The sequence below is a fragment of the Lissotriton vulgaris genome, chromosome 3_1 (genome assembly GCF_964263255.1).
Source record: "Lissotriton vulgaris chromosome 3_1, aLisVul1.2, whole genome shotgun sequence".
NCBI lineage: Eukaryota > Metazoa > Chordata > Amphibia > Caudata > Salamandridae > Lissotriton > Lissotriton vulgaris.
The window spans coordinates 719,218,458-719,246,386 of record NC_141689.1 but is presented as its reverse complement, the minus strand read 5'-3'; the positions used below and the strand labels follow the sequence as shown (position 1 = coordinate 719,246,386).

At 47.0% G+C, this 27,929-nt stretch overlaps 1 protein-coding gene across 1 annotated transcript in view; it reads left to right on the top strand.

Moving 5' to 3' along the window:
- The first annotated feature begins 13,586 nt into the window (after nucleotides 1-13,586).
- MCC (MCC regulator of Wnt signaling pathway) overlaps nucleotides 13,587-27,929 on the top strand; it is a 1,280,822-nt gene continuing 1,266,479 nt past the window's right edge. Inside the window, exon 1 of the mRNA XM_086961033.1 lies at nucleotides 13,587-13,880. Coding sequence (XP_086817159.1) covers nucleotides 13,759-13,880 — 122 coding nt within the window. The 5' untranslated portion in view covers nucleotides 13,587-13,758. The remainder of the gene's footprint in view (nucleotides 13,881-27,929) is intronic.

The window sequence follows — 27,929 nt, the reverse complement described above, 5'->3', positions numbered from 1 at the left end:
CAGTAACAGGAGTATAAAGGGTCAATTTCCACTGTGCGCCCCCCTGGAGGACGCGGGCGTGGCACAACAGTGAGGGAACACTACAATAGTTATCATGGGCATCAGGGCACCACCCTTGCACCACCAGCCGGATGCGCAGCCCTCTGCCAAGGGAATCCAATAGGATTCCGGCAGGAGGAGCAGTATAATAGGATTATAAGCAGGCCGGCATGAAGCTCCCTAAAGAGCGTCCCTTGTGGCCACCATCTAGGCCACGCCCCACAGAAGGCAGTGTTGGAGTGTCTTTTAGAGGGAAGCATTTGCTGTGGTTTGGTTCCTTAAGAAGCTGAGACCTTACCTGTTTCACAGTTCAAACTGACTGCAGGCCTCTCAGATGGCTGATACAGATTAGAGGAGAGAACCGAAAACTACTGAGGTGGTCCATTCCGTACAAGTTATGGACTTTACAGTGGAACACAGACCTGGGACTAACCATGCCAATGAAGATGGCCTTTCCAGGTTGTTCTAATTAGATGATGAGAGCTACCAAGGTATGGTTTATTTGACAATCGCCTTTTATCTGGACGGTGCCATGTAAGGAAATGTCTCTTTTTGCATGATTACCCCCTGTGCTCGTGCAATTAAAGAGACTCCAACCACGTCGTTTGTATATGTTAGAGGATTTAATAGAGTTGGTTTTGTTTCTAGAAAACAAAGGAATAAACAAGGAAAGTAAACAGTCGAAGTCTGAAGGTTCTGGCAGGATCCTCCCTCCATGTCTCCTTCAGGTCCACTTCTCTCCCCTCCGTGAGAGTTCCCCTCCACTTCTCTCTCCTTGCCCTCAGTACAAAGAAGAGGATGTCTGGTTAATGGCTTTATCTTAACAGCGTTTCCCGTCACCACACTCACGTGCTCAGTGTAGGCTAGCCTGTCTGCTGTTTCTGCAGGAGGGAGGGTGCAGTGCTCTTTACCCGTGGGGACCGTGAAGTACCCGAGTGTCCTGGGGCCTTCCCTCCCACCACTGCCTGAAGAGATATCGAAATATCGGCACTTTCCTGAAGCCATGGCCCTTCGGGATCGTGGCAAGGGTCCTCTCTGCCTTCTTTGCTTCTCCTGGGTGCTCAGGTGTCTCTCCGTGGTATTTCTCTGCTCTCTGCCTGTGGTCCTCAGGGTCTCGGGTTCCCGCAACGCCTCTTCGTCACCGCAGTGCTCGTACTCCATGCTCTCTCTCTCCAGTTCCTGCATGCTTTTGTCGTCTTCTTGCTGTTTTTCCGTAGGGGTCCGCCCAGCGGAGTTTCTCATTGGTTGAGGCTCTGGCATCATCGTGACGTGCACTTCAGCCTCTAGACGGTTCTCGTCGTAGCTAGGCTGGAAGGAACGCACAGCCATTACTAAGTCCCTGTGAGTCCTCGATACCGGAGCACACTGCTCCTCTTCTTGGCATGGGCGATCGGGCCATGTAGAAACTGGACAGCATGAGAGGAAATCCACTTTTCCTTGTAGTTTCCCTGGAATGTGGTATGTCTGAAATGAGAAAGGTTGCATAGCTAGAAACCACCACAGGATTTTGGGGTTTGTGTCCTTATGGGTAGCCAGCCAGGTAAGGGGTGCATGGTCGGCAAGAAGGATAAAGGAGCGACCCAACAAGTTATATTGAAGGGCTTCCATTTCCCCTTTTGTTGCCAAATACTCTTTTTTCATTGTGGCGTAATGGGTTTCTCGAGGGAATAACTTTTGACTGAGAAACAAAATGGGTCATAGGTCCCCCTGTTGATCAGGCTGTGACAGGATGGCTCCCAGGCCTCATCCAGAGGCATCAGTTTGGAGAACGAATACCATAAAAAAATCAGGACACATCAATAAAGGGGCGCTAGTCAGGCGTTTTTTAACTGGTGGAAACTGTCTTCCTGGGAGGCTGTCCACAAGATGTTCTTATTGGGATGTTGCTGGGACAAGAGATCTGTGAGAGTACTAGCTATTTCTGAAAAATGAGGAATAAAGCGGCGGTAATAGCCCACCAAGCCCAAGAAGGTGCAAATTAATTTTTTTGTAGTGGGACGAGGAACGTTTCCTATGTCCTCTAGGTTATTAAGCGGAGGTCTAATGGTACCTGTGCTAATAGTCTAACCTAGATATTCGATGTGGTCGGTTGCAAGGGTTGTTTTTTTGGGGCTTAGTGTGAGTCCTGCTTGGTGTAAGGCATTAAGGACCTGACAAAGGTGTTGTAAGTGGGTTTCCCAAGTCGGACTGTAGACGACTATGTCGTCTAGATATACAACAGCATATTCTTGATGGGCTCTGCGTATAATGTCCATAAGTCTCTTAAATGTGGCGGGAGCCCCATGAAGCCCAAATGGCATTACTTTAAATTGATACAGCCCAGATGGTGTGGAGAAAGCAGTTTTTTCCTTGGCTGATTGTGATAGGGGTAATTGCCAATAACCCTTGGTAAAATCGATGAAGGACATTACTGTGGCTCTGCCTAGACGCTAGATTAATTCGTCCACCCGGTGCATCGGGTACGTATCGAATTGGGAATGGGCATTTAGTTGTCAAAAATCAATACAAAAACAGATGCTTCCGTCTGGTTTTGGTACAAGAACCACGGGTGAGCACCAGGTGCTCTGGAAGGGCTCTATAATATCAGCTTGTAGCATGGTCTCTATTTCTTGTTCAACAGCGTGTCGTCGGCTGCTGGGATTCTGTATGGTTTAAGCTTGATAACCCGCCCTTCTTTGGTCACTTTATCATGGTATATTAGGGACGTTCGTCCAGTCCGGGAAAACTGTCCAATAACTGTAGTACCTCCTGTTTCTGCTCAGCTGTCACTTGGAGACCCAAGTTAGGCATCACCCTGGGTGAAAAGGGAGAGGGGTGGGGTATGACGTCTATGGGCTGGTGAAGGTTCACGTGACTTATGGGTACTTTGTCCTGTTCTGGGGGCTCTTCCCATTATTTCAACAGGTTAATGTGGAAGATCTGTTCCCCCCCCCCCACCCAGTTTCTGGGGAACGTCTACCTTGTACATCACTGGTGTCACTTTGTCCAGGACCTTGTAAGGACCTGACCAGGTAGCTAATAATTTCTTTTCAGAGGTTGGTAGGATAATGAGAACCTTGTCCCCAACACCCAGTTTCCTCATCTTGCTCCCTTTATCTTAAAAGAGTTTCTGCTTGTTCTTGGCTTTTTCAAGGTTATCGTGCATGTCTTCCCACAGGGTGGCTAGGGAATCTCTCAGGGACTAACTATAGGCCAGCAAGGGTTCTTTTGTCTTCCTCTTCGGTCCGCTGCTCGGCTGTCATGTCAAGTAGGGTTCTGGGCTTTTGGCCAAACAGTAGCTCGAAAGGGGTGAAGCCGGTCGACTTTTGTTTGTGTGTTTGTATCGCGAACAAAACAAGGGGCAACTTCCTGTCCCAATTCTTACCGCTATCCGTGACTAATTTTTTAACATGGTCTTAATGGTTTTTTTGTAGTGTTCCACCAATACGTCCATTTGTGGGTGGTAAACAGCGGTACGGATTTTGCATATCCCTAAGAACTTACACACCTCCTTCAACAGGTGGGACATGAATGGGGTACCTTGGTTGGTTAGGATTTCTCGTGGAAATCCGAACCGTGAAAAAAAGAGATCATAGCCTGTGCTACTGACGGTGTGGTGGTACTAGAAAGGGGTATAGCCTCTGGGTATCAGGTGGCATAGTCAACAAGCACCAATATGTATTGGTGGCCTCTGGCGGACGGGAGTAAGGGACCCACTTGATCCATCCCGACCCTCTGAAAAGGGTTTTCAATGATAGGACAAGGGTTTAAGGGAGCTTTCTTTAGAACGGAGGGGTTAGTGAGTTGACATCTGGGACAGGCAGCGCAGAACTTGACAACTTCACGATAGACCCCTGGCCAGTAGAACCTCTCGAGGAGGGAACTAAGAGTATGTTATTGCCCATAGTGTCCTCTCCCTGCTTTGCTGTGAGCCAGAAGTAGGACCCGGGGACGAAAGGCTAAGAGGACCTGGAGTTGTTCCATTTGATGGAGTGGTACCCCATTTACCCTGAAGAGAAGCCCACGCTTAATACAAAAAAAGGGCCTACCTTGTTCGCGTCTTCTTGTTGAGCCTGCTCCCAGGTGTGGCACAGGGTACTGTCTTCCCTTTGTGCAGTCAGGAAGCTTCTCGGAGCGGGGGTTTCATCTGATAAGAAAAAACAGGGAGTGGAATCTTTCACCCTTAACTGATACATTTCTCTTTCTTTACGTTTCTCCGTATTTGTTTTGTGTCTCTTCTCTGGATGGGCAACAATATTAGCTTGGGAAAAAGGTGCTTCTCTTAACCAACCCGTTATCTTATTTTCCTTAGCTATGCCTACTAAATAATCATTGAAACAGGGAAGATCTGTTCCCAATAATACCTTCTCATCCAATAAAGGGACCACTCCTACCTTGTGAACCAGTGGGTCTTCCTCTATCTCTAAGAGTACTTCTGTCAAGGGATAGTCCCGAATGTCCCCATGTACACCAGACACTTTTACAGTTTCCTTCTTTTTCAGCTGCACCCGGCTTATAAGGTCCCTACTGATTATAGTGTGATGGCGTCCTGCATCGAGAAGGGCATCTAGCGGTCTACCATTAAGATAGATTCTTTTCTTGTACCTTTCCTGGTTTGCTCCTGTAACCAAAACCCTGCTTTTTGAGAGGCCTATCTTCAGACCTTAGGGGGTGAATGTCCCTGTGTACACCAGACACCCTTACTGTTTCCTTTTCTTTCAGCTGCGCCCGGCGAATAAGGTCCCTACTGATTATAGTGTGGTGGCATCCCGTATCGAGTAGGGCATCTAGCAGTCTACCATTAAGGTAGATTCTATTCTTGTACCTTTCCTGGTTTGCTCCTGTAACCAAATCCCTGCTTTTTGAGAGGCCTATCTCCATAGGTTCTGTGTTTTCAGAACTTAGGGGGCATTGTCGGGCAATATGCCCCACTTGGCACACTGAAAACATTGAGGACCCTGTGAAGGGACAGAAGGGAGGAGGGGTGTTTTTAGCAGTGAACATGGTGTTCCTGTTAGACGGTTTTCGCTTGTGGGCGTTGTGAACCGTTGGTTGGTTTTCCCTGGTGGGGTTGGGATTTTTTAGGAGTGGAGTCTGAATTCCGGGGAACGGTGGTAAGCGCACGCTAGGTCGAAGGCTGTGGCTACAGTGAGGTTGGGATGCTGTTTTGTCCAAGTGCGGGTGTTCGGGGAAATGCTTCCAGGTATTGTTCTAAGGCCAGCTCTATGACCTCTTCCATGCTACTTGTGGCTGGTCGTAACCAGCGGTTTCCATGGTCCTTGATACAAAAGTATAGAGCCCAATGATTGTCCCGTGCAGTCCATTTCTCTTTCCGAAAATGTGTCCGGTAATAGTCAGGATCGAAACCAAGTCTCTCTAGAATGGCCTTCTTGATGTCTGGATAGGGGGTTACTCCAGCCTTGTTCGCCACTTAGTAGGCCTCCTGTAGTTCGCCGGACAGAAGCGGTGCTATGTATTGGACCCATCTTTCAGGAGGCCAAGTGGCTGTAGAGGCTACCCGCTCGAAGTTAGTGAAGAAGTAATCCGGGTCATCCCCTTCTTGAAATTTTTGGAGAATATTTCCTGGAACGGTTGGGTACGCGTGGGCACTTGATATAGCATCCGTTAACCGAAGAATTGCTGTGTCCTGTATCTGTTGGTTTGCTGTGAGGATAGCTGATTATTCCTTCAAGGCCATCTATAAGGCTTCTCTTTCTTTCTGGGCTTGTTGGGCCCGATTCACTGAACTAATTTAAGACAAAATCCTAAACTTACTACCATTTTGGTATTCACAGAAGGCACTTACTCATTTTAGAATTCACAGAAGGCACTTACTCATTTTGGTATTCACAGAAGTCATTTAGGAGTCCTAAAGTTAGGACTCCTAACTTTACTACTCCTAAACTGAGAACAATCCTAACTTTAAGACTTTCGCTATTCAAAGAAGGCATTTAGGAGTCCTAAAGTTAGGACTCCTAACTTTACTACTCCTAAACTGAGAAAAATCCTAACTTTAAGACTTTTGGTATTCACAGAAGGCATTTAGGAGTCCTAAAGCATCAACGCGTATGCTCAACCTCAGAAGTTAACAGTTCATACACAACAGCAACACGTTAAAGCCTTTTGTTAACAATAATCTTAATATCGCCAATCACGCATGGCTACCAGGAATCTACAAGATCAGCCCCACCCAACAGAGGGTGGCATGCTACCCCAAACTCAAATCCAAACCTCTGTAAGACCATCCACTAAAGAAATACTTTCCTCCACTAATAACCAGCATTCTGAGCACACACTCAGCTCAAATTAACACAAAACACATGAGGTTAGAACCAAACATTAGTGTCACATGATCAGCCTGACTCAGACATGGTTTAAAGACATCATTATTACCATATTGGATAAGCTGATCTGCCAGCCTTAAAATAACTATCAAAAAGAAGTAAGTTTTGTGGTGGAATAACAACAATACTTTCCAATTTGGTTACCTACACACTATACTATTCTCTAAGGGTGTGACGGTGCAATAAATCCAAATATCTTCAAAATGCCAGTGCATATTTGATCACTGGTCTAAGACTGCATCGTCCTAAATATAATCCTTGATCTGGTCCCCGAATGAATAGTTTAGCCCAGTAAAACTTCGTACTAAAATGTGAAAAATCACCTTATTGTGAAAATACCAAAATCAGGAGTGATATTATTTGGTTGCGGGTTATGTCTCAGAGAAGAATGGTGGACGGACTACATATAGATGGAAGAAATTGTTAAATAGATTTAGTTAGGACAAAGGGACGGCTTCAAGCATAATTCCAATATATTAAAAGTTACTCTGAATTCTTTGTAGATTAAAGTGTCTGCTATTTGCCTTGTCATGTTACATGGTTATTCCTCCTCTGCCTTTGATGTCTGCAAAGCTGATGCCCTCCTAGTTGTATGGTCATATGGCTTACCCACATAAAGTGGATATTTGGTGTGAAAAAGCCCAATGCTTTCCTTTGAGTCAATTTTCCAGATAACGCAATCAACGGTTCAAGTCATTCTTTCACACGGGCAGACCCCTATGAGGAAATGGAAAATCTTCGTTCTCAGGGGTCTTACTAATATCAATAAAGAACTTGGCACAGAAGCTGATATATGAAAAGACATCTTTATTAAACTTAATTAAGTGAGGCCACGTCACACAGAAGCCGTAGCAACTGAATGAGGTAGTCTGAGGAATACAGAGAACTGAGGCCTTTTATATGCTTAGGGTTACAAAACTCAGCATAAAAGAAAGGGGCAGTCCTAGCTTTTGCAAGCATGCAAAAAGCCCAACATTCCTTCTTACACAAGCCGGACAAACCCATAATAAAAGACCACAACCCATATCGTAAACAAGCCATAAAAGGAGGAACAGAAACAGACGAGAAGTAGGATAAGGGGTGTGTGTGTGCATACCAAACTTTACAATCTCCTGTGCTCTGATCCTTAATCTTGATCAGCTACTGGGCTAGGAACTGGTCTAACAAGGTCAGCTTCAGGCAACAGGGTCAGTCCACTCAGGTCATCCAAAAGTCAGCTAAAGTCATCGGCCTATGTGAGGGCAACCACAAAATGGCTGCCATGCACAAAATGGAACCCAAGGGTTCAGAACGAAATCTTCAAATACACAGTGAATCCATCGGTGTAACATGACGAAAACCCTCATACTTGCTGAGCTCACTGTTTACGGTTCGCTGTTACCAAATTCGTAACAGAACCACGACCTTTATGACCCAGGTTCAGAATTTACAGAACCTCACCTATGGCAAGCCAAATATTTGTTACTGAATCTGCATTTTGTCACTGGCGTTGGCCTCAAAATCCCCCCCACCCCTCACTCCCTGGGGAAATTAAAAAGTTGTGCATATACTCTGGTGGTCTGCCTTTCTAGCATAAGGGTCAGCCCCCTTGGGTGACTAATATTTTTGTTGAATGCACTCACTGTCTGTTATTGTATTAAAGTTGTATTACATACAGCATACGGCCGACTCCCACAAAAAGCGCAAAAGGTTTCAGAGTTTAAGATTAAAAAAGTGCTTTTAAAATATGTACTCTTAGTGGATAGAAATCAGACTAGAATGAAGCACTCGAGGCAGAGTTGGTAACAACGTTACACCACCATGCTAAAAGATTACATATTTGTTATCTTGTCAAGCTGTAAATGACTACATCAGTGCCTCGCAAGCAGTCTTTAGATTTCCTGACTAACCAGCTGCTCACATTTACATTTCATTCAGGTAGCAGCCGGGTACCCTGGAAAGAAGACGGGTTTCTTCTCCAGCTGTCTGTTCCTCCTCTCTCCTCACATACAGGTTCCCCGTTCCTTCCCTTTCGCCCAGACACATCAAGCTCAGCATTACCTGGCCAGGAACGGCTGCTTGTTCAACAAAAAGTAGAGGAACTTCTTTTTGTTCAGTACAAAACGTTTGGGAAAGATGTTCACAATAGATCTCGTCCACTTTGACATCTGAGTGTTCCCTCTTACGCACACACGGCTCCCATCTTCTGCCTTGTTCAATCTTTACTCTGGCTCTACCTCTGCACCCACTTCCTTCCCCTTTTGCTTTCCTTGTAACCCTTGCTCACATCTTAACTACATACCCATCTCTCTTTCACGCACTTCTCTCTCTTTTAAACTGCCTCTTCTTTTACTTTACCACTTCTGTCTACGAGTTTTATCCCACTGCCCCTCCTATAAATTGCAGATGTTTAGCAAACAAATAAATGTTGTCTGTGTGGAAATGTCCTAAACAAGTCATCTGCCATATTGGCCTTCCGTATTTGATAATCACCCCTTTCTTGCAGACTAATGTGTTTTCATCTTGCTGACAAGTTACAGGTGGGCCCCTGTGATCACAGAGTTAATAATTTGGAAGATGACAATACGGGCTTTGATCAAACATTTGGCGGGTCATTCCAAAAAGGTGTTGCATGGAAAATGTTGCAACATCAAAATGGCATGCAATTCATTAAACAACATGCTAACTTGACCATTATAAATAGTGCTTGTTACCACTTCGCTTCTTGGAAGGATGAAAGGCTGAACCAGGATTACCGGGTTTCATCCCGTGACTGGCAGGTCACAGACCAATGTCTCTGAATTGTACATGAATATACCTAGCATGTACTGTGCCTATGTAAGCATACCGATCACAATTTAATATACAGGACACTAGGCCAGAGACTTGTTGAGCCCTGCATTCAGGGTACCTATGAACCTTCTCACTGTGTTTATAATGCTGTATCCTAATATGCTGCAAACCCCTAAGATCCGTGGGCTCCAATCAGTGCACCGGTGACATCAAGCTGATGCTAAAATGAAGAGGGTGAAGGAATAGGGCTTTCTCAAAAGCTGAGACAAATCGTAACAGCAATTTATATTGGGAAATAAATACAGGAAATAAGAAGGAACATCCAGAAAACCATAATTAAGAGTTGAAATGAGTCATATTGTATTGTTATTACATTTGTATAGTGCTTACTGACCGTGATGAGACACTGAAGCACTTTATGGTGTGTACTCCGGTACCCGCAGTAAGTGGTTAATCCAATGGTTCTTGTTTGTTATTGGATTGTTCTTGTTGTCTCGAGGAAATCATCCTGGACATTTACTCCAGATTAAATTAATAGGAGTTGGGGATGATGCTTAGTGTTGGCTGAGTGATTACATGCATTTGATTAATGGGATGAATAAATAGGCTATGGGAGATTAGGTATTGTTGGGGTGCAGGGATATTCTTTCAAGAATGAGAGGTACTTTATGGACTAAGGTACAATTTGCAGGAATAAAAAGAATAAAAATTAAGGCATTTTACAAAAAAAAAAAAATTAAGGCAGACAGAAATACAATTTGGAGTAGGTTACACTACGAGCGCGGCAGCCTGCAAAGGATGGAAGATAAGGAGAGGCTCAGTCAAAGAAAAGAAACGAGAGCGAACAATCATAGGGCTGTCGATGCACTCATCATGCCTAGTCTCTGCCTTCATAATGATACCCACTCGCCCAGACTATTCCTCCCCACACCATTTGCCTTGGCTGATACCACCCTCCTTTGCTCCTATGCTGGTACACTCTTTCCCAGCCTATGTTCATCCTCTGCTCCAACCCGTCAGCCCGGGACAACTCCTGGTGGCCAACGGTACTGGGGGCAGCCCCGACCCCCACCGACCACGCACGCAACCTGGAAATCATCCTCGACTCAACGCTCTCAATGACCAAGCAAGTCAACGCCGTCTCCTCCTCCTGCTTCAACACCCTCCGCATGCTCTTCAAGATCTACAGATGGATCCCGATAGATACAAGAAAGACAGTCACCCAGGCCCTTGTCAGCAGCAGACTCGACTACGGAAACGCCCTCTACGCGGGATCTCCGACCAAGCTCATCAATCGACTACAGCGCATCCATAACACCTCGGCACGACTGATCCTCGATGTACCACGACATGGCCACATCACCCCCCACCTGAGAAACCTACACTAGCTCCCGTCAACAAGAGGATATCCTTCAAGCTCCTCATCCATTCACACAAGGCACTCCACAAGACTGGCCCAGCCTACCTCTCCACCTCCTCTCCTCTCCTTCTACACCCCCAACCGCCAGCTACGCTCCGCCGACCTCTCACTCACCACCGTCCCGCGCATCCGAAGAACAACCACCGGCAGGAGATCCTTCTCCCACCTCGCTGCCAAGATATGAAACACCCTCCCACTGAGCCTACGACAGACCCAAGACCTGCTGACCTTCAGGAGGATACTAAAGACCTGGCTATTCAATCAGTAGCACCCAAAAAAATCACGAAAAACACAAGTAATGTGAATAATATACGCTCGTTTTGTGGTAATGTATGTTGTTTTTGCGTTACCACTTGATTTTGCAGCAAATGTAGCAACAAAACCCTTCAAATAAAAATGTTCTAGTTATCTAATACATGCTCAGTTCGCTGGTAATGTGGGTTTGAGCAACTAACTCTACAAATTAATCAAGAGACATGTAAGCATCTAATACCAAATATCAGAATATTAAAGTCTGGCAGACTTACTTTTACACAGAAGTTAAAACAATCATGCTGCCTCCGACAGCACGTCCGAGCCTCAGCTTATGGAGGGCACGATGAGAGAGAGCAATCGTGGTGGTCTCGCTCCTTGCCAGTCACTAAGTAAAGTAACAGGGTCCATCTTGGAATGAATCCAATATAATAAGATGCGAGTGTGCAGTGCAGAGATTTGGACATATAGGACAGCCTCCCATTCAAAAGATCACAACAATACAACCATAATAAGAATGTCCTCACCATTGTTGAACTTATATTATTGAACTAGGGTGACCAGGCATCCCAGATTTGCCCGGACGGTCCCGGTTTTTCACCAGCTGTCCCTGCAGATTTCAGAAAATGTGGCTCCTGTCCCGGTTTTTACAGTGGGTCGAATGAAAAGGGCTGGAGGTGCTTTTCAATGTTTTACAAAACAGGGATAGTTATCAGTTGTTTCAAGAAAACAATTTAATTAACAAGCAAGCCACTGGGTTTAAAAAATTGCTTTTTATGTATGTTCTAACTGCCTGTTCTGTAATTCTCTGCTGAGGAGCGCTGTCATTCTGTCCGCTGGCTTGAAGCAAAATGGCAGTCCTTCTTCTATTTTCTTGAAATGTCCCGGTTCTTGGCTTTAAAATTCTGGTCACCCTATATTGAACGCAACGTTTCTCCTCATGTGGAGACAGGCTAGCTTGAATACAGTGGCGCAGGGAGCACAGGATCCCAAGCCTGGGCACCCAAGCTCACACTCTACAGTCAGTTTTTTCGATCGTTTATTCACTGCGTGGGAGCCATCCATGCACTTGACCGACTGCAGAAGTACTGTTGCTCTCGGATGACATCACTGCACCCCTTCCCCCTCTTGACTTTAATTGCAGAGACGCACAGGCCCCGGCCACTGTCAAGATGTGCTTGGTAAACATTTGCCTGAACAGCCCTGCGCAGCCTACCAGAACGGAGAGGTTTTATAAACAAAGGGGGATAATAGGCTGCATCCAAACAGGTGCCGCCTGGGGAGCATACTGGTGTGATCTCCGGCATTAACGGCAGTGGCACCTAGCTGTAAGTCAGCATGGTGGCGTGGAGTAAAGATGTGACCCCGAATTACTGCAAGGGGCTAGGATGCACTGCAGCATTACTGGCAGAAAGTAACTCTGAATCCAACATTCAGGGTGGAAGGCCTTTACCCCAGCATGTCGGAAGGTCATGCTGGTACCCTGCATTCCTGGCATACTGGCAGCGTTCAGGCCTGCGCCACAGCATGGCGTGCCTACACCTTGGTACTGAACAGGCCTGCACCCTAGCACGGTGGTCGTGGAGTAGGTCTGCATGACTGGCAGGATATACCGGAGCACAGGTGAAACAAAGCACCATCTGGGCCGACCAGCACTGGCAGAACTGTACCCAGCATTAGTGGCACAAGGCGGTGCATGTAATTACCATTGCTGGCTGGTCTGTACCACTATACTGTTGTCGGTGTGTATAACTGGCAGGAGTACTAGCAGGCCTGTCCTTCAGCAGTACTAAAAAGGTGCCGGCGGGCATTACCCCTGCGATGCCCCTTTATCACAACTCGTGGGTGTGCAGTCTTGGAGAGAGGAGTGCGCAAGATGCATCCATTTTAAAACATAGGATAAAATTGCCAGATAAGAATGCGGTGGCACAGCTGACTGACACATGACCAAATTTTGATTGCCTTAATAAATTAATAAAAGATGAATGTGAAACTCCTGCTACAAATGGTATTTGTTACGGAAGTCAGGTTGACTGCACCTAATACAAACCGGTAAGGTGCCATGTGAGCTTTCATAGCTTGATCTTCCAACCTACACATCCCTGAACGCAATTCTATTGCCCGTAGCCCACAGTGGAAATGCAAAAGTGCCTGGTAAGGTTGGCCTCCTCCACCCCTCTGCTAGTTTGTTATATCCTTAAATAAGTCCAGCTACATGTGAACGGTTGCTCTAGTCTCTACTGATATTTATTCTACAAATCAAAAAATCATACATTTATTTTGACTTATACTGGTGACGGCCCTCTATTTACTTACTTTCATATTATCCTTCCTCTGATGTATCTGTAAAATAGACCTTTAACTGGTTATTTATTCTCCAGAATTTTTACCTTATGTCCTCAAATTTTATAGTCAATATCCAGAATTTGCCTCCATGCCAGATTGTCATCCAAGGCATACATCACTTTTTTCAACAAATTACAATATGTAATCTGTATACCTCTTAAAACTTCCTGCTCTCCACTACGAGTTATGGTTGCCATGGGACGGTCACAGCTGGGGGCTGCTGCCTCCCGAGCCCAGCTCCGTGCTCCGCAGCTGTGAGCAGCAGCGCATCACTCACACTTTGGCAGCTCTGCCCTCTGTACATTCCTCACTACTCTCAGTCTGTCACTCCCCCTTTCCCCGTCAAAAACAAGCGCATGCGCTCAGCGCCCCGAACCCCCTTTGAAGTAGCCGCGAAGAAGAGTGTGCGCGTGAAGGTTTTGCTCGCACGCGCTTGCCCCGGGGCTCCAGCTGCGCTGACAGCGGGGGCCAGCGGAGCGCGCGCACGGACCTGCGGGCGGCGGCGCGCCTGACCCTGCTTTGTGCCGTTGGTTGCAGCTTGCTTTGCAGGGTGCAGTGCTTCTCCTCCACCAGGGCGAGGCGCAACGTCCCGGGGGCAGCGGGGCCATGGCGACGGAGCCGGTGGGAAGCAGCAGCGGCAGCAGCGACACTTCGAGCACCGGCGAGGAAGAGCGCATGAGGCGCCTGTTCCAGACGTGCGACGGGGACGGAGACGGGTACATCAGCAGGTAACTCAGGGAGATATGCAACTCTGCCACAACTTCTGCCTGGCAGCATTCCTGAAACTTTAGTGCGAGCGTGGTAGGGACAGAGGCGCTGTGCAGGGCGCGTGGGCGGCGCAGTAAAGAAACTGCTGCCTGTAGGGTGGCTAGTACTTGGTAGACAGAGGAGTCGTCCCAACCTGCCCCGGGAAGGCTTGTCACTAGCTTGGGCGATGTGCATTAGGAGAGCTGGTGGCTGAGTCCCTGTGGTGAGGGCACTGTGCCCTCCCGCATCACCAGGCCACTTTCAGACAGCAGGGACAATCTCGCAAAGCTGGCAGAGTTGCACGTGAGGCTGCCACACGTGCCAGCTCCATGTAAGGCCGGTCTCAAAAGTGCCCAAACTCAAAGTCATGTTTTGATGCTGCTGTTCGTGACTCTGGATGGGTATCAGTGGTCGTCCCTTGGGGTTCCCTGTAATATCACTGGATACAAATTTGTTTGAGTTTTGTTTGAGTAGGGATTATATATCACATTACAACCTATAATGGCATATAAACATTTTCATATGCATAAACATTTACGTTCTACCTATCTAATGTGTACTTTACGCAGTTATTTGCAGCCTCTGCACAGCTATTGACAGTCACTGGTGGTGCCTAGTTAAGAGCGGTTGTTTTTTGTTTCAGTGAAATGCAAGATCTAGTCTGAAAGTTGCAACACTATTCTAAAAGCCACAGGATTTGATGGTTTTACCGGTATTGTGTGTTGAGAATATAAACACCTAGCCTTTCTATTTTTTTCCTCACTATCCATTTACAAACAAGCTGGACAGGATGTTTGAGAAATCAACTCGGAAAACATAATTATTTTTGCACACAAAAATAAAGTTTACGTTAAACCGACATGCAGGGAAGGACACGAGGCTGTGCCAGACATGCATTCCTGAAAGGCCATTCTTGTCTAAAACTCTCGACCAAACAAATGTTGAAAGTATCCTCATAGGTATTCAGGTGTGGAGAAAATAAACATTACATGCAGTGGGGAAGTACAAGCTTGCAATAAACCTGGATTTGAACTTTTAGAATATACATACGTTGTGCAATGTTTTCTAGGCATGCTGCCACAAGGCTGCCCATTTGCAGAGCATATAACCCCTCGACCCATGCCAGAAGTTGCTGCCTAATTACCTGTTACATTAGCACAGGCAAGGGACTGGCAAAAGTTCTCAATGCGAAGACATTTTTCAATTTAAAGCTGTCATGAAATGCATATCTGCAAAAGTCAATGATAAAAAAAACAGATAATAACTTTTATGATGGAAACACAATATGTTTGAAGAAGAAATAAGTGAGCCCTAAGTTGGCGAGTGACTTTTTGTAAAACAAGTGTTGGCAGTTTTTTTTATAGATCAGATATTCTGAATCAGAACAGAAATGAAATGAGTAGATTACATATTATGAAGCATTTTTCATACAAATTGTGGATGATGTTTATTAGGATTCCACGATTTGGGATATTATATAAATAACATGACACCAAGTTCTAATTGGAAGGCACTGACGTCCTCTAAACAGTCATCCTTTCCAGGATGCTGGGAGGGTCACTGTACTGATATTAGTCTAATAGACATTACAAGTCAGCCCGGATGTAGACTAATGTCTTTAACATGTTAACCCCTTATGCAGCATCCAGTCTTAAATAGCCTGCTAGATTCTAAATTTTTGTCCGCATAGATATGTTCATTCAGTGGTAAATGATAAATTGTTTAGCTTAGATTGAATAGCAAGAATAAACTAATTACAAGGGTGAGGGCCTCAGACAGCTAACCATTTACCCTTCCCGGAATTGTTGTTACTTTTATGGTGTTACTTTTTGCTAGCAGATGCAGGCATTTATAAATGAGAGATAGCACCTCAATTTGTCTACAGACTGTTGCACATAGTTTACTCAAGTTTTCACAAAAGATCTCCTCAGTTACTGAAAGTGGACACATTAATGTCTGTAATGTGAACAGAAGCAGATCTTTCCCCATCATTTTGTCTCTCAAAACATTTTTGTTCTTTCTCGTCTTAACTACTGTTTTTCCATTCATGTCGGTCTGCCCAAATATATTACTGTCCCACTTCAGTATATGTAATATTCAAACAGTCATGTTCCAGTCTCTCTTCCTCGTCAAGCACACGTTTCTCCTTGTCCCATACAGCTCCGATGGCTTCCTATGTATTTTCAATCTCACTTTTTCTTTCTTATTAGTCTTAGAAAATGTTCGCTCCCTGACCCATTCTTATTCATGTACTTTCGTCTCTCATACTCATTCTCTTTACACCTTTTATCTGACATGAGATCATATTGCGATTAATCTCGTTTTCAGTTATTTATTTTACTTGCACCTAATCTATGGAAGGACTTTCCTTTTCATGATTGACGTTCATCTACTCTGCTTAATAAAACGTTTTGAAAGTACTTCTTTTAGCTTCCTCAGTCTCACTGTGATTCTGTGGTTGCAGTGGTTGCCTCGATATCATCTCCCCAATTGTACTGTTTCATATTTTGTACAGAGCTTTGGATTTACACGTTATAATAAAAAAACAAAAACAAATAGGACGAAATGCAAAAATATAATTTTGCAGGTGACTGCAGAAGCAACATAATTTAACTGAAGCATCAGCTTGAAGTGTTGAGGACATTTTTGGATCTATGAAGACTCATAGAGTCCAGATATGTTTATTCAGTGGGGTGGAATCTCTAACCACAATTGGGGTAAAAAGTGTTAGGTTGGATAAACCTGCGGGATGGTAGTCGGGGAAGACATCATTTGTCTCCTGGTTCTGCAGTAACCAGTTTTTCTATTCAGGATTTTAAAGAGGCATGGCAGCTAATTGGACCCTAATGTTACTGAGCCGGTTTTTAAATTGGTATAGACTTGTTTGAATCCATGAATGCGAATCATTAGTAGAAGTTGAGTGTGAATAATAATCAGTCAATTTTAAATGTCTAGCCCTTTGGGAAAGGTACGGTTGAGATTAGCGATAGGAGGAAAGCATGAAGTTAGCTGAGTATTATGAGCTCTGCTTTGAATAAAGAGTGTTTGATTGGTTCAGATGCTCCGTCCATCACCACCCCTTTTGTACCGCTTTGTCCGCCATAAGTGTGGCAGGGTATGCTCAGACGTGAGTCCCTTGATCACTTTGCCACCGGATTCAAGCAAGCCGGGCTGAAGACGACTGAAATGCCAGAAACCGGTCCTCCGAAGCTTGTTTCCGGTCCAAGGAAGGCATGGCTTGGCAGTTCGGGCTGGACTGTTCCCATGAGGCACAGGGTCAGACCGATTTGCATATGGCCATGTCTGAACTGGGGTGGCAGAGTGGGCTAAAGAACGGTGATGGATCAAACCCAGATTTGTTGACTGGGTGTGAGTGTTTGATTGGTTCAGATGCTCCGTCCATCACCACCCCTTTTGTACCACTTTGAATAAAGAAAGACAGCTGCGAGTGGAGCATAGAGCCAGCATACGTGGTGGCGTGGTCTCAGAAAGAGAGATTCATGGTTCTCCAGCGTCAATCCCGCTACTGAGGTCAGTTAAGCTGATGTTTGAACTTGCTTCCATGTACTTCAAGAGCACCATCCTCACCGTGACCAGTACAGCTGTATGTCCCTGGACTCAGATATTAATGCGCTAAGCATGCAAGTTAATTCAGTGGTCTGTAGTGTTCCCAATCAAAACTACTTAAACATCTTAAAATTCTCTGGGGCTTGCAAAATACAGGAAGAATAATTCAGTGCTCCTTCATGGCAGTGATTCCCATCCATTGTGAATTAAACTATCACTTACTACTTTCATCAGTAGTAGACTTAGTCAAGGTTCGAAAAATTGCCTAGAGACTCTGATGAAAGCTGACACAGATACATGCATCGATAAAGGTGACTCTGCCATCAATGGCAACAAAAGCCATGCAGGGTCAGCCATACATAGCTGCTTCAACGTACCATGTACACATGTGTTTGGAGGTTTCTTTTATCTGCTGATCTTCTGCGTATCCTCTGTTCTTTGGTAGTTGCTTCTGGTAAGGGACTGTTAAAGAGCTCATCTTTGCCTGTGCACTGGCGGGGTTAGGTGTGTCGAAATTGGGGGTGTTTAGGCCTGAGTGATTTGTGTTGTAAGTGAAGTACAATGTGCAATGACTGGGTGTTGGAATACATTAGGTGAGTGATGGTAGAATTTAATGTTTAAAAAACAACTAGCGGATGTTTCTGAGGAGCTGAAAGAGGATTTGATCTCCGAAGGGATCCTTATATTTATGGAAACGTTACAAAAATCATAACAGAAAATGGGTTAAATGAAGGTTGTCTGCCTGCTTCGCTATTATTCCCCCTCTACATTTATGATCTCCCCACTGCATTGAATGAATTGGGAGGGGAAGAACCCACAATTCCCGCAAAACAATCGCCCGATCTCACTAATAAACGTAGATTGTAAAATATACGCAAAAGTAATGGCTGCAAGACTAAACACATATCTACCTCACCTCATACACAAATCGCAAGTAGGCTACCTAAAACACAGACTCTCACAAGACAACACCAGACTACTCTGCCACCTCATAAACTGCACAGCTAACAGCATGGAGAAGGCAGTCATGATTGCGCTTGATGCAGAAAAGGCCTTCGATAGAGTCTCGTGGCCCTTCCTTGACCAATGCATGCGCAAATTCGGCCTAGGGGATAAATACCAGGGTATGGTCATGTCACTCTACAAAACCCCCCGGGCACGAGTGGTGGTCAACACAACTACGTTGGTGATGTTCACCCTGGAGAGGGGGACGAGGCAGGGGTGTCCTCTATCGCTGGGACTATTCCTACTCGCATTAGAACCACTCCTTCACATGATCAGGAATAATCCGCTAATAACAGGAATACGAGTCGGAGGACAAGCTTTCAAGCTGGCAGCATATGCTGACGACATCCTGATCACCAATAACGGCCCAGAAACATCAATAGAAGCCCTTATGCAAACCATTGAGGACTATGCGCAGGTCTCAGGATATAAATTAAACTGTGACAAATCTGAATGCAAGCCAATGTACTGCCACACAACAAGAACAGTACTAGGCACGTCCGGACTTGCGTGGCAGAGGAAACCCCTGAAGTACCTGGGCCTCCTCTTTGCAAGAGACCTTAGGTCGACCCTAGACCACAACGAGGAGGCAATGCTGAGGAAGATCAGGAGCAATCTAGAAGCCTGGAGCACCAAATTCATCAGCTGGTGGGGTCGAGTCGAGACGATCAAGATGATGATCACACCAATGCTAAACTATCTGCTGAGCATGCTACCACTAACCTTAACTACGGACTTTCACAAAAAAATAGATAAAGCAATCAACTCATTCCTCTGGGGTGGCAAGAAGGCCAGAATCAGCCTATCAAAACTTAGACTAAAAAAGTACCAAGGTGGGCTAAACCTTACGAACTACAAGGCCTTCCAAATGGCCTGCCTAGCAAAACAGGGCATACACTGGATCTCCCCCACACCAGAGTACATGCCTGGTCTGGCTCGACCTGGAAAGATGCATCCTGGGGGGGGGGGGGCACCCAATCATGGCGCTGACGGCCAACAGACACCCAGAAGCAAAGAATGCAATCATCAGGAACACAAAGACGGCACTACTCAGAGTAGACAGAGAACTGGAGGTCAGCATCAAAGGGTCCAAATGGGAATCAATATGGTACAACTCCAAGGTGACATACAAAGGGGGGACATTAGAGAACACAGAGTGGTACAGCAGAAGCATCACGACGCCGGCCCAACTAGAGCTAGACAGCAACCCGCTCACATTCGAGGCACTACAGCGCACAGATAAACTACCAAACAAGGAGTTCTATGAATTCCTCAGGATCAAGGCAGCCATCACCAAAGCTAACCTCTCGAAACGCAAACCATCCATCATACAGTACTCGCAAAACCTAAACAAGACAGGCCACCAAACTGCTCACATTTACAAACTCATCACCCCCGCACCACAACACTAAACAACAAAACACTAGCATTCTGGGAAGGGGAGTTACAGAGACCACTAAACAAAGATGAAAGGGCCAGACTATGGATCTCAGCATCCAAAAACAAGATAACCCCACAATTAGCCCAAACAAAATACTGGCTATTACACAGACTACACTGGACCCCAGCCAAGCTAGAAACAGTAGGAGCCAGCGAGAGCGGCACCTGCTGGAACTGCCACAAAGCAAGGGGGGACCTTGCTCACGTCCTATACGAATGCTCCAAGGTCAAGGTTTTCTGGCGCAAAGTTTACGAACCCATAGACACGCTTACAGGCCGCCACATACAACGTGCCTACCAGGCATAACCATGGCCTTCCTGGCCACAGAGCTCGACTCCAAAGAGAACCGCGAACTAGTTAACGTCTTGCTAACCGCAGCCGCCAAAACAATTCTAGGTAACTGGAAAAACACGAGTAAAGCCACGTTCAAACGTTGGTTCAACTGGGTAACATTTCTACGAGGGGCCGACAACATTACCGCCAACCACCACCCGGCGAATCACACGGCCAGAGGGGACATGTGGGCGGCCCTGGATGCCCACCTGGAACGATAACCCCCCCTTTCTCTCTCTCTCTCTTTTCTTTCTCTCTCGTGCTCCACCACAAGCCAGACATTATATTTTGGTCTAAGCAGTCAAGAATTGTGACAAACTGTTTGTATATGTCAAAATTATTTTCAATAAAAATATTTTGAGATCTAGAAGCAAGTGCAGGAAAGAGGGTCCTTTCCTCCCTGGCATTAGCGCTTAGCGCTTAAAGACCCTTGCGGCGCTGCTGATTTATTCACCGACTTTAGGGTGAAGGAACCAGCTCCTTTTAAAATACATCTCTAATGCACTCAGTTTAGTGCCGGCAGATTCACTTGCCTTTCCCCGCAACGACCGGCCGACTGCAGGGCCGTCATCCCTTGGGGCACGGGCTGAGATTTCAGCGGCGGCCATCTTTGATAGGGATCGCCTCTTCTGGCGCTCGAGTCGCCGGTATAAAAATATACGGCCATGACTCCGCGAAGCGGACGCGTACAGCGGGCGCGCCGTATTTGCGCCGGTGTCAAGCCAGAGTCCTGCCTGTCTACGCCCATCCACGATCGACCGGGGCGCGGGGCAGGACCCCTCGGACCTTTAGAGCCTATAGGCCTGATGGGTACGCATAGGGACCCATTACACTATAGTAAGCAGGATTTACTATCCTTCTGTCAGAGCCCGGAAAACAGCTGTTACCATACTCTACAGGCTGTTTCATTATCCCCTTATTGCGAGACGTGCAATCAGATTCTTCCATTTTTGAAGAGGGATGGGAGGGAAGAAGCTAAGTTAAATATGCTATTACTGAATTGTAGATCCATGAAAAAACACAAAACTGAGATTTACGATCTGTTGAGAAATAGTGGCTCGGATGCACTGTTTCTCACTGAGACATGGATGGACGAAGCCTCGTCTCGGGATGCTCTCGAAGCCATCCCCCTTGGTTACAGCCTACTTAGATTAGACAGACATAAGCAGCTAGGAGGGGGGTTAGCCCTCATTTATAAATCAGATTTGGAATGCACTCTATTAAAGGCTACACTACCTAATAGTGAGAGCGGCTTCTTCACCATAAGAGTTGGACCCAAAAATGTTGTTAATGGATTACTGATATACCGCCCGCCAGGAGGTGCAGCACAGTTTGGGGATCAACTTCTGGAACTGATAACTCAATCAGCGCTCAGATATAAAAGGTTTCTCATCTTGGGTGATCTAAACCTCCACTTTGATGATTTAGAGTGTAGAGAGGCACAAGCTGTGGTTGCAGCACTGAAACCCCTGGGGGTCAATCTGCTATCTACAGCCCCCACACACCAACTGGGCCACCTCTTGGACCCTATTTTTGCTAATTGGGAGGGTATTAAGGTTTCACCTCCGATCCAAACGATTTGGTCGGACCATAGCATTATTCCGTTCGAAATTGATAATGTGTCCTCAGGAACTAGACGTAGGATACCCCTACAGCAGAAGCGCAGGGAATGGAAGAAATTTACTCCAGAAACGTTTGAAAATGCCCTATTAGAACATCCCCTGCCCCTAGGCAATACCTTACAGGAGGCATGGAGCAGCTTTGAGAATTGGATGTCCAATGCTTTGGATGAGGTAGCGCCCTGGACACTTAAACCCCCGGCAAGGCAATCTAGAACTGCCCCCTAGTTCTCAGAAAAACTTAAATTAGCTAAAGCCAAATGTAAAACCATGGAACGGAGTTGGAGGAAAAACTATGCTCCAGAACACAAAGTACATTATAGAACGGAATTAAAAAAATACCAGAAGCTAGTGAGATCAGAGAAAAGTATCTTTCTTAAGAGCAGAATTGAGCTAGCGGTCAATCCCACCAGAGAACTCTTTGTTATTTATAAGGAGCTCACGGTTCCATCTAGACTTGAAGCTCAAGATACTTACTCTAATGAGATATGTGACTCTGTAGCGGATTTCTTTGTAGACAAGGTCGACAAAATCCATGCAACCTTTAACAAGCATTGGAAATGCAATAGGTCTCGCATTAGGAAAGTTTGAGCGATTGGTATTGTAAATGACACTTTTTTTATTTATGTGTTGGTTTTGAAAATAGCAAAATTAATAGCTTTGTCAGTTACAATGTCAATAGTTTTAACTTTCGCAAATGTGACACCTATAGCATTTGTAATGCAATGTGTGTTGTATTTACGTGACTTAGATGTATTGATATTACAAATAACAATGGCTTTTAATTTTGTAAATAATTAATACTTAAATAAAAGTTATTGTAATTTATAATGGCAATACCTTAAACGTTTGTAAATAACTTTTGTGAAGATTATGTTCAGTGTATTTTATTGTGACGAAAATCCAAGAACATTGCATTTGCACCTACACACACACACACAGCCACACACTCACACACACACATATAGATGTGGTGGTGGTGGATCTGGGGGATATGGTGGTGGTGGATGCGGTGGTGGACGTGGTGGTGGTGAATGTGGTGTTGGTGGATGTGGTGTTGGTGGATGTGGTGGTGGATGCGGTGGTGGATGTGGTGGTGGTGGAAGTGGTGGTGGATGTGTTGGATGTGGTGGTGGATGTGGTGGTGGATGTGGTGGTGGATGTGGTGGTGGTGGATGCAGTGGATGTGGTGGTGGTGGATGCGGTGGTGGTGGATGCAGTGGTGGTGGTGGATGGGGTGTTGGTGGATGCAGTGGTGGTGGTGGATGGGGTGGTGGTGGTGGATGGGGTGGTGGATGTAGTGGTGGTAGGTGTGGTGGATGTGGTGGTGGTGGGTGTGGTGAAAATGGTGGTGGATGTGGTGGTGGATGTGGTGGTGGATGTGGTGGTGGTGGATGCGGTGGTGGATGTGGTGGTGGTGGTGGATGTGGTGTTGGTGGATGCGGTGGTGGTGGTGGATGTGGTGGTGGTGGATGCGGTGGTGGATGCGGTGGTGGTGGTGGTGGATGCGGTGGTGGTGGAAGTGGTGGTGGATGTGTTGGATGTGGTGGATGTGGTGGTGAATGTGGTGGATGTGGTGGTAGGTGTGGATGTGGTGGTGGTGGATGTGGTGGTGGATGTGGTGGTGGATGTGGTGGTGGTGGTGGATGTGGTGGTGGTGGATGTGGTGAAAGTGGTGGTGGATGTGGTGAAAGTGGTGGTGGATGTGGTGGTGGTGGTGGATGTGGTGGTGGATGTTGTGGTGGATGTCATGGTGGATGTGGAGGTGATGGTGGATGTGGTGGTGGATGTGGTGGTGGGGGTGGTGGTGGTGGATGCAGTGGATGTGGTGGTGGTGGATGCGGTGGTGGTGGTGGATCCAGTGGTGGTGGTGGATGGGGTGGTGGTGGATGGGGTGGTGGATGTAGTGGTGGTGGATGTGGTGGATGTAGTGGTGGTGGGTGTGGTGGATGTGGTGGTGGTGGTGGAATAGGTGTTGGATGTGGATGTGGTGGCGGATGTGGTGGTGGTGGGTGTGGTGGTGGATGTGGTGGTGGTGGATGTGGTGTTGGTGGATACGGTGGATGTGGTGGATGCGGTGGATGTGGTGGATGTGGTGGTGGTGGATGCGGTGGTGGATGTGGTGGTGGTGGAAGTGGTGGTGGACGTGTTAGATGTGGTGGTGGATGTGGTGAAAGTGGTGGTGGATGTGGTGGTGGATGTGGTGGTGGTGGATGCGGTGGATGTGGATGTGGTGGTGGATGTGGCGGTGGATGTCATGGTGGATGTGGAGGTGATGGTAGATGTGGTGGTGGATGTGGTTGTGGATGTGGTTGTGGATGTGGTAGTGGTGGTGGATGCAGTGGATGTGGTGGTGGTGGATGTGGTGGTGGTGGATGCAGTGGTGGTGGTGGATGGGGTGTTGGTGGTGGTGGTGGATGCAGTGGTGGTGGTGGATACAGTGGTGGTGGGTGTGGTGGATGTGGTGGTGGTGGGTGTGGTGAAAGTGGTGATGGAAGTGGTGGTGTATGTGGTGGTGGTGGTGGTGGAAGTGGTGTTGGTGGATGCGGTGGTGGATGTGGTGGTGGTGGATGCGGTGGTGGATGCGGTGGTGGTGGTGGATGTGTTGGATGTGGTGGTGGATGTGGTGGATGTGGTGGTGGATGTGGTGGTGGTGGATGCGGTGGATGTGGTGGATGTGGTGGTGGTGGATGCGGTGGATGTTGAGGTGGTGGATGCGGTGGATGTGGATGTGGTGGATGTGGTGGTGGATGTGGTGGTGGATGTCATGGTGGATGTGGAGGTGATAGTGGATGTGGTGGTGGATGTGGTGGTATATGTGGTGGTGATGGTGGATGTGGTGGTGGATGCGGTGGATGTGGTGGTGGATGTGGTGGTGGTGGTGGATGCAGTGGTGGTGGTGGATGGTGTGGTGGTGGTGGATGGGGTGGTGGATGGGGTGGTGGATGTGGTGGTGGGTGTGGTGGATGTGGTGGTGGTGGTGGGTGTGGTGGTGGTGGTGGGTGTGGCGGTGGATGTGGCGGTGGATGTGGCGGTGGTTGTGGCGGTGGATGTGGCGGTGGATGTGATGGTGGATGTGGAGGTGGATTTGGAGTTGATGGTGGATGTGGTGATGGTGGTGGTGGATGTGGTGATGGTGGATGCGGTGGTGGATGCGGTGGTGGTGGTGGATGGGGTGGTGGTGGATGGGGTGGTGGATGTAGTGGTGGTGGGTGTGGTGGATGTGGTGGTGGTGGGTGTGTTGGTGGATGTGGCGGTGGATGTGGCGGTGGATGTGGCGGTGGATGTGGCGGTGGATGTGGCGGTGGATGTGGCGGTGGATGTGGCGGTGGATGTGGCAGTGGATTGGATGGTGGATGTGGTGGTGCATGTGGAGGTGGATGTGGTGGTGGTGGATGTGGTGATGGTGGATGCGGTGGTGGTGGTGGATGCTGTGGTGGTGGTGGATGGGGTGGTGGATGTAGTGGTGGTGGGTGTGGTGGATGTGGTGGTGGTGGTGGGTGTGTTGGTGGATGTGGCGGTGGATGTGGATGTGGTGGTGGATGTGATGGTGGATGTGGTGGTGGATGTGGTGGTGGATGTGGTGTTGGATTACATTGAACCCGCATGCATCAAGTGTGGATTATACAATATAAAAAATTAATTTTTTTGCGCTGACTCACAACCTTAACCAGCCATGATCATTTAGAAATAAATAAGACTATCCACTTAGCTGTGTGAATACAGCATATTCTACAGCCGATTAATAAAAAGTCACCAACACAACTAAATAAAGAGCATGAAAAGACAAATAAGAAAGCTGGTGAAAAAGAAAACACATTGCCCAAAAAATAGTGCTTCTGCAAACTGCATATATTGTGCAGAAAGAAACGGAGCATTACTGACAAAGACCAATAACTTACTTAACAATTCTTTTAAGCTAAAGAAATCCATTGCAGCGCACGTTCAGTGACTAAAAATTAAAATCAAAGCAACCACATTCATCCATCAAAAGAACAGCTTAAGAAGGCTGTATGGTGGGCATCGTAAATAAAAAGTGCACTTTACACGGCCGGCCGGCCGTGAAACTGAAAGCACGGCCAACTAAATAAAGAGCATGAAAAGACAAATAAGAAAGCTGGTGAAAAAGAAAACACATTGCCCAAAAAATAGTGCTTCTGCAAATGCGACACGGCGGGCAAGGGAGGGGGCGGAGCGGGGAGAGCAGCATGAGGGTGTGAAGCAGCAGGGGCCTGAGACGCGGCTGCCTTTGATGTGGTAATGCGAGGCAAGCGGCTGGTGGCATTGTGCACGCGCTTTCACATGCACTGCTAGAAATCGCCTGGGAATCGCCTGATCTCGGTAAGCTCTGTTTAAGCCGCTATATATCGAGCTCCCGCTCAATGTGCATGCGCATTGAGATAGGTCGCTCGACCTAAAAATAGCGTTGATCTTTCATGTAACCATGTGGACGTAAGAGATAGCCCTAGCCCCATAAGGAAGTCCCATCTCACATGCTTTAAAACTCCTGAAAGACATGAACTACTATGTATCCTCAACAGCATACAATCTGGCTCTCCCTGTGATGCGTGCCCGCCGGCACGCTGTAAAGGAGTCATGGAGAGCATGTTGATTGACCATATCAGTCACATGGTGACACTGTCTTTCCAGGAATGTCATGTACTCGACGCGTGGAAAACAGCTCAGGTTATTCCTCTAAAAAAGAAACCCAACATGCTATGTTATGTTATGTTATCCGGATTTATTACGCGCGCAGCTGCCCCAGCAAAGGGGCGTCCTGGCGCGAGAACAGAACCAAGGGGACCGGACAGAAGGAAATAACACAACACAACAACAACGGAACTAAGGCGCCAAGGGGAAAAGGAAGGTTTTTACTGCTTTCCTAAAAGCAAGGAGCCCCTCGATGGCCCGGATATGGACAGGCAAGGAATTCCATAGCTTGGCAGCAAGGACTTGGAAGGAACGTCCGCCAATCCTAGATCTCTTAAAACGAGGAATTGTGGCAAGATGGAGAACAGAGGACCTCAGAGTGCGAGTAGGTACATAGGGAGAGATAAGTTGCTGGAGAATAGGAGGGGAAGAGAATTTAAGGATTTTAAAAGTCAAAATCAAAGTTTTAAACTTTATTCTCTGTGCCACTGGGAGCCAATGGAGATTATAGATAGTTCTCCTAGCTGAGCAAAATTTGGGCAAGCCAACCAGAGCCCTGGCGGCAGCGTTCTGAACGCGTTGAAGGCGGGAGAGCTCAGCCTGGTTGACTCCAAGAAAGAGAGAGCTGGCGTAGTCCAATTTGGACAGGATCATGGCTTGCACGATAAGTTGGCGGGTGGGAGCGTCAAAATATTTAAAAGTAGACCGAAGCTGACGCAAAATCCCAAAGCAAGATGCAGCAGTCTTTTTAGTATGGGTGGAAAAACTCAACTGGGAGTCAAACCACACCCCGAGATTTTTTACTTCAGTAACGGGGGTAGGAGTGGAGCCGAGCTCTTGAGGCCACCAGCTATCGCCCCACAAATGAGTTTGTTTTCCCACAATGAGCACCTCGGTTTTCTTAGCGTTCAATTGCAGGAAATTGTCATTCATCCACTGGGCCACGGATATAAGTCCCTCGCGGAACTTGGCTGCCTCGAGATCGGAAGCCCCACTAATCGCCACAGCCAGCTGAGTGTCGTCTGCGTAGGACACGATGGAAAGGTTCCCACGCATGGCGACATCAGCTAGCGGCTGGACATAAAGATTAAATAGGGTGGGGCTTAAAGCCGATCCCTGTGGAACTCCCTGGGCAATCGCATGTGGTTTGGATTCGAAGGGGGGAGTGGTGACCCTGAAGGAGCGATCAGATAGAAAAGATCTGAACCATTCAAGAGCCAGCTTGTCCACCCCAGCCTCAACCAGACGTTGGAGTAAGATGTCATGGGAGACAGTGTCAAAGGCGGCACTTAGATCGAGAAGCACAAGTGCCGCCGTGTGACCCGAATCCACCAACATGCGAAGGTGTTCAGCCATATACAGGAGCGCAGTCTCAGTACTATGACCGGGCCTAAAGCCATTCTGCGTAGGATCTA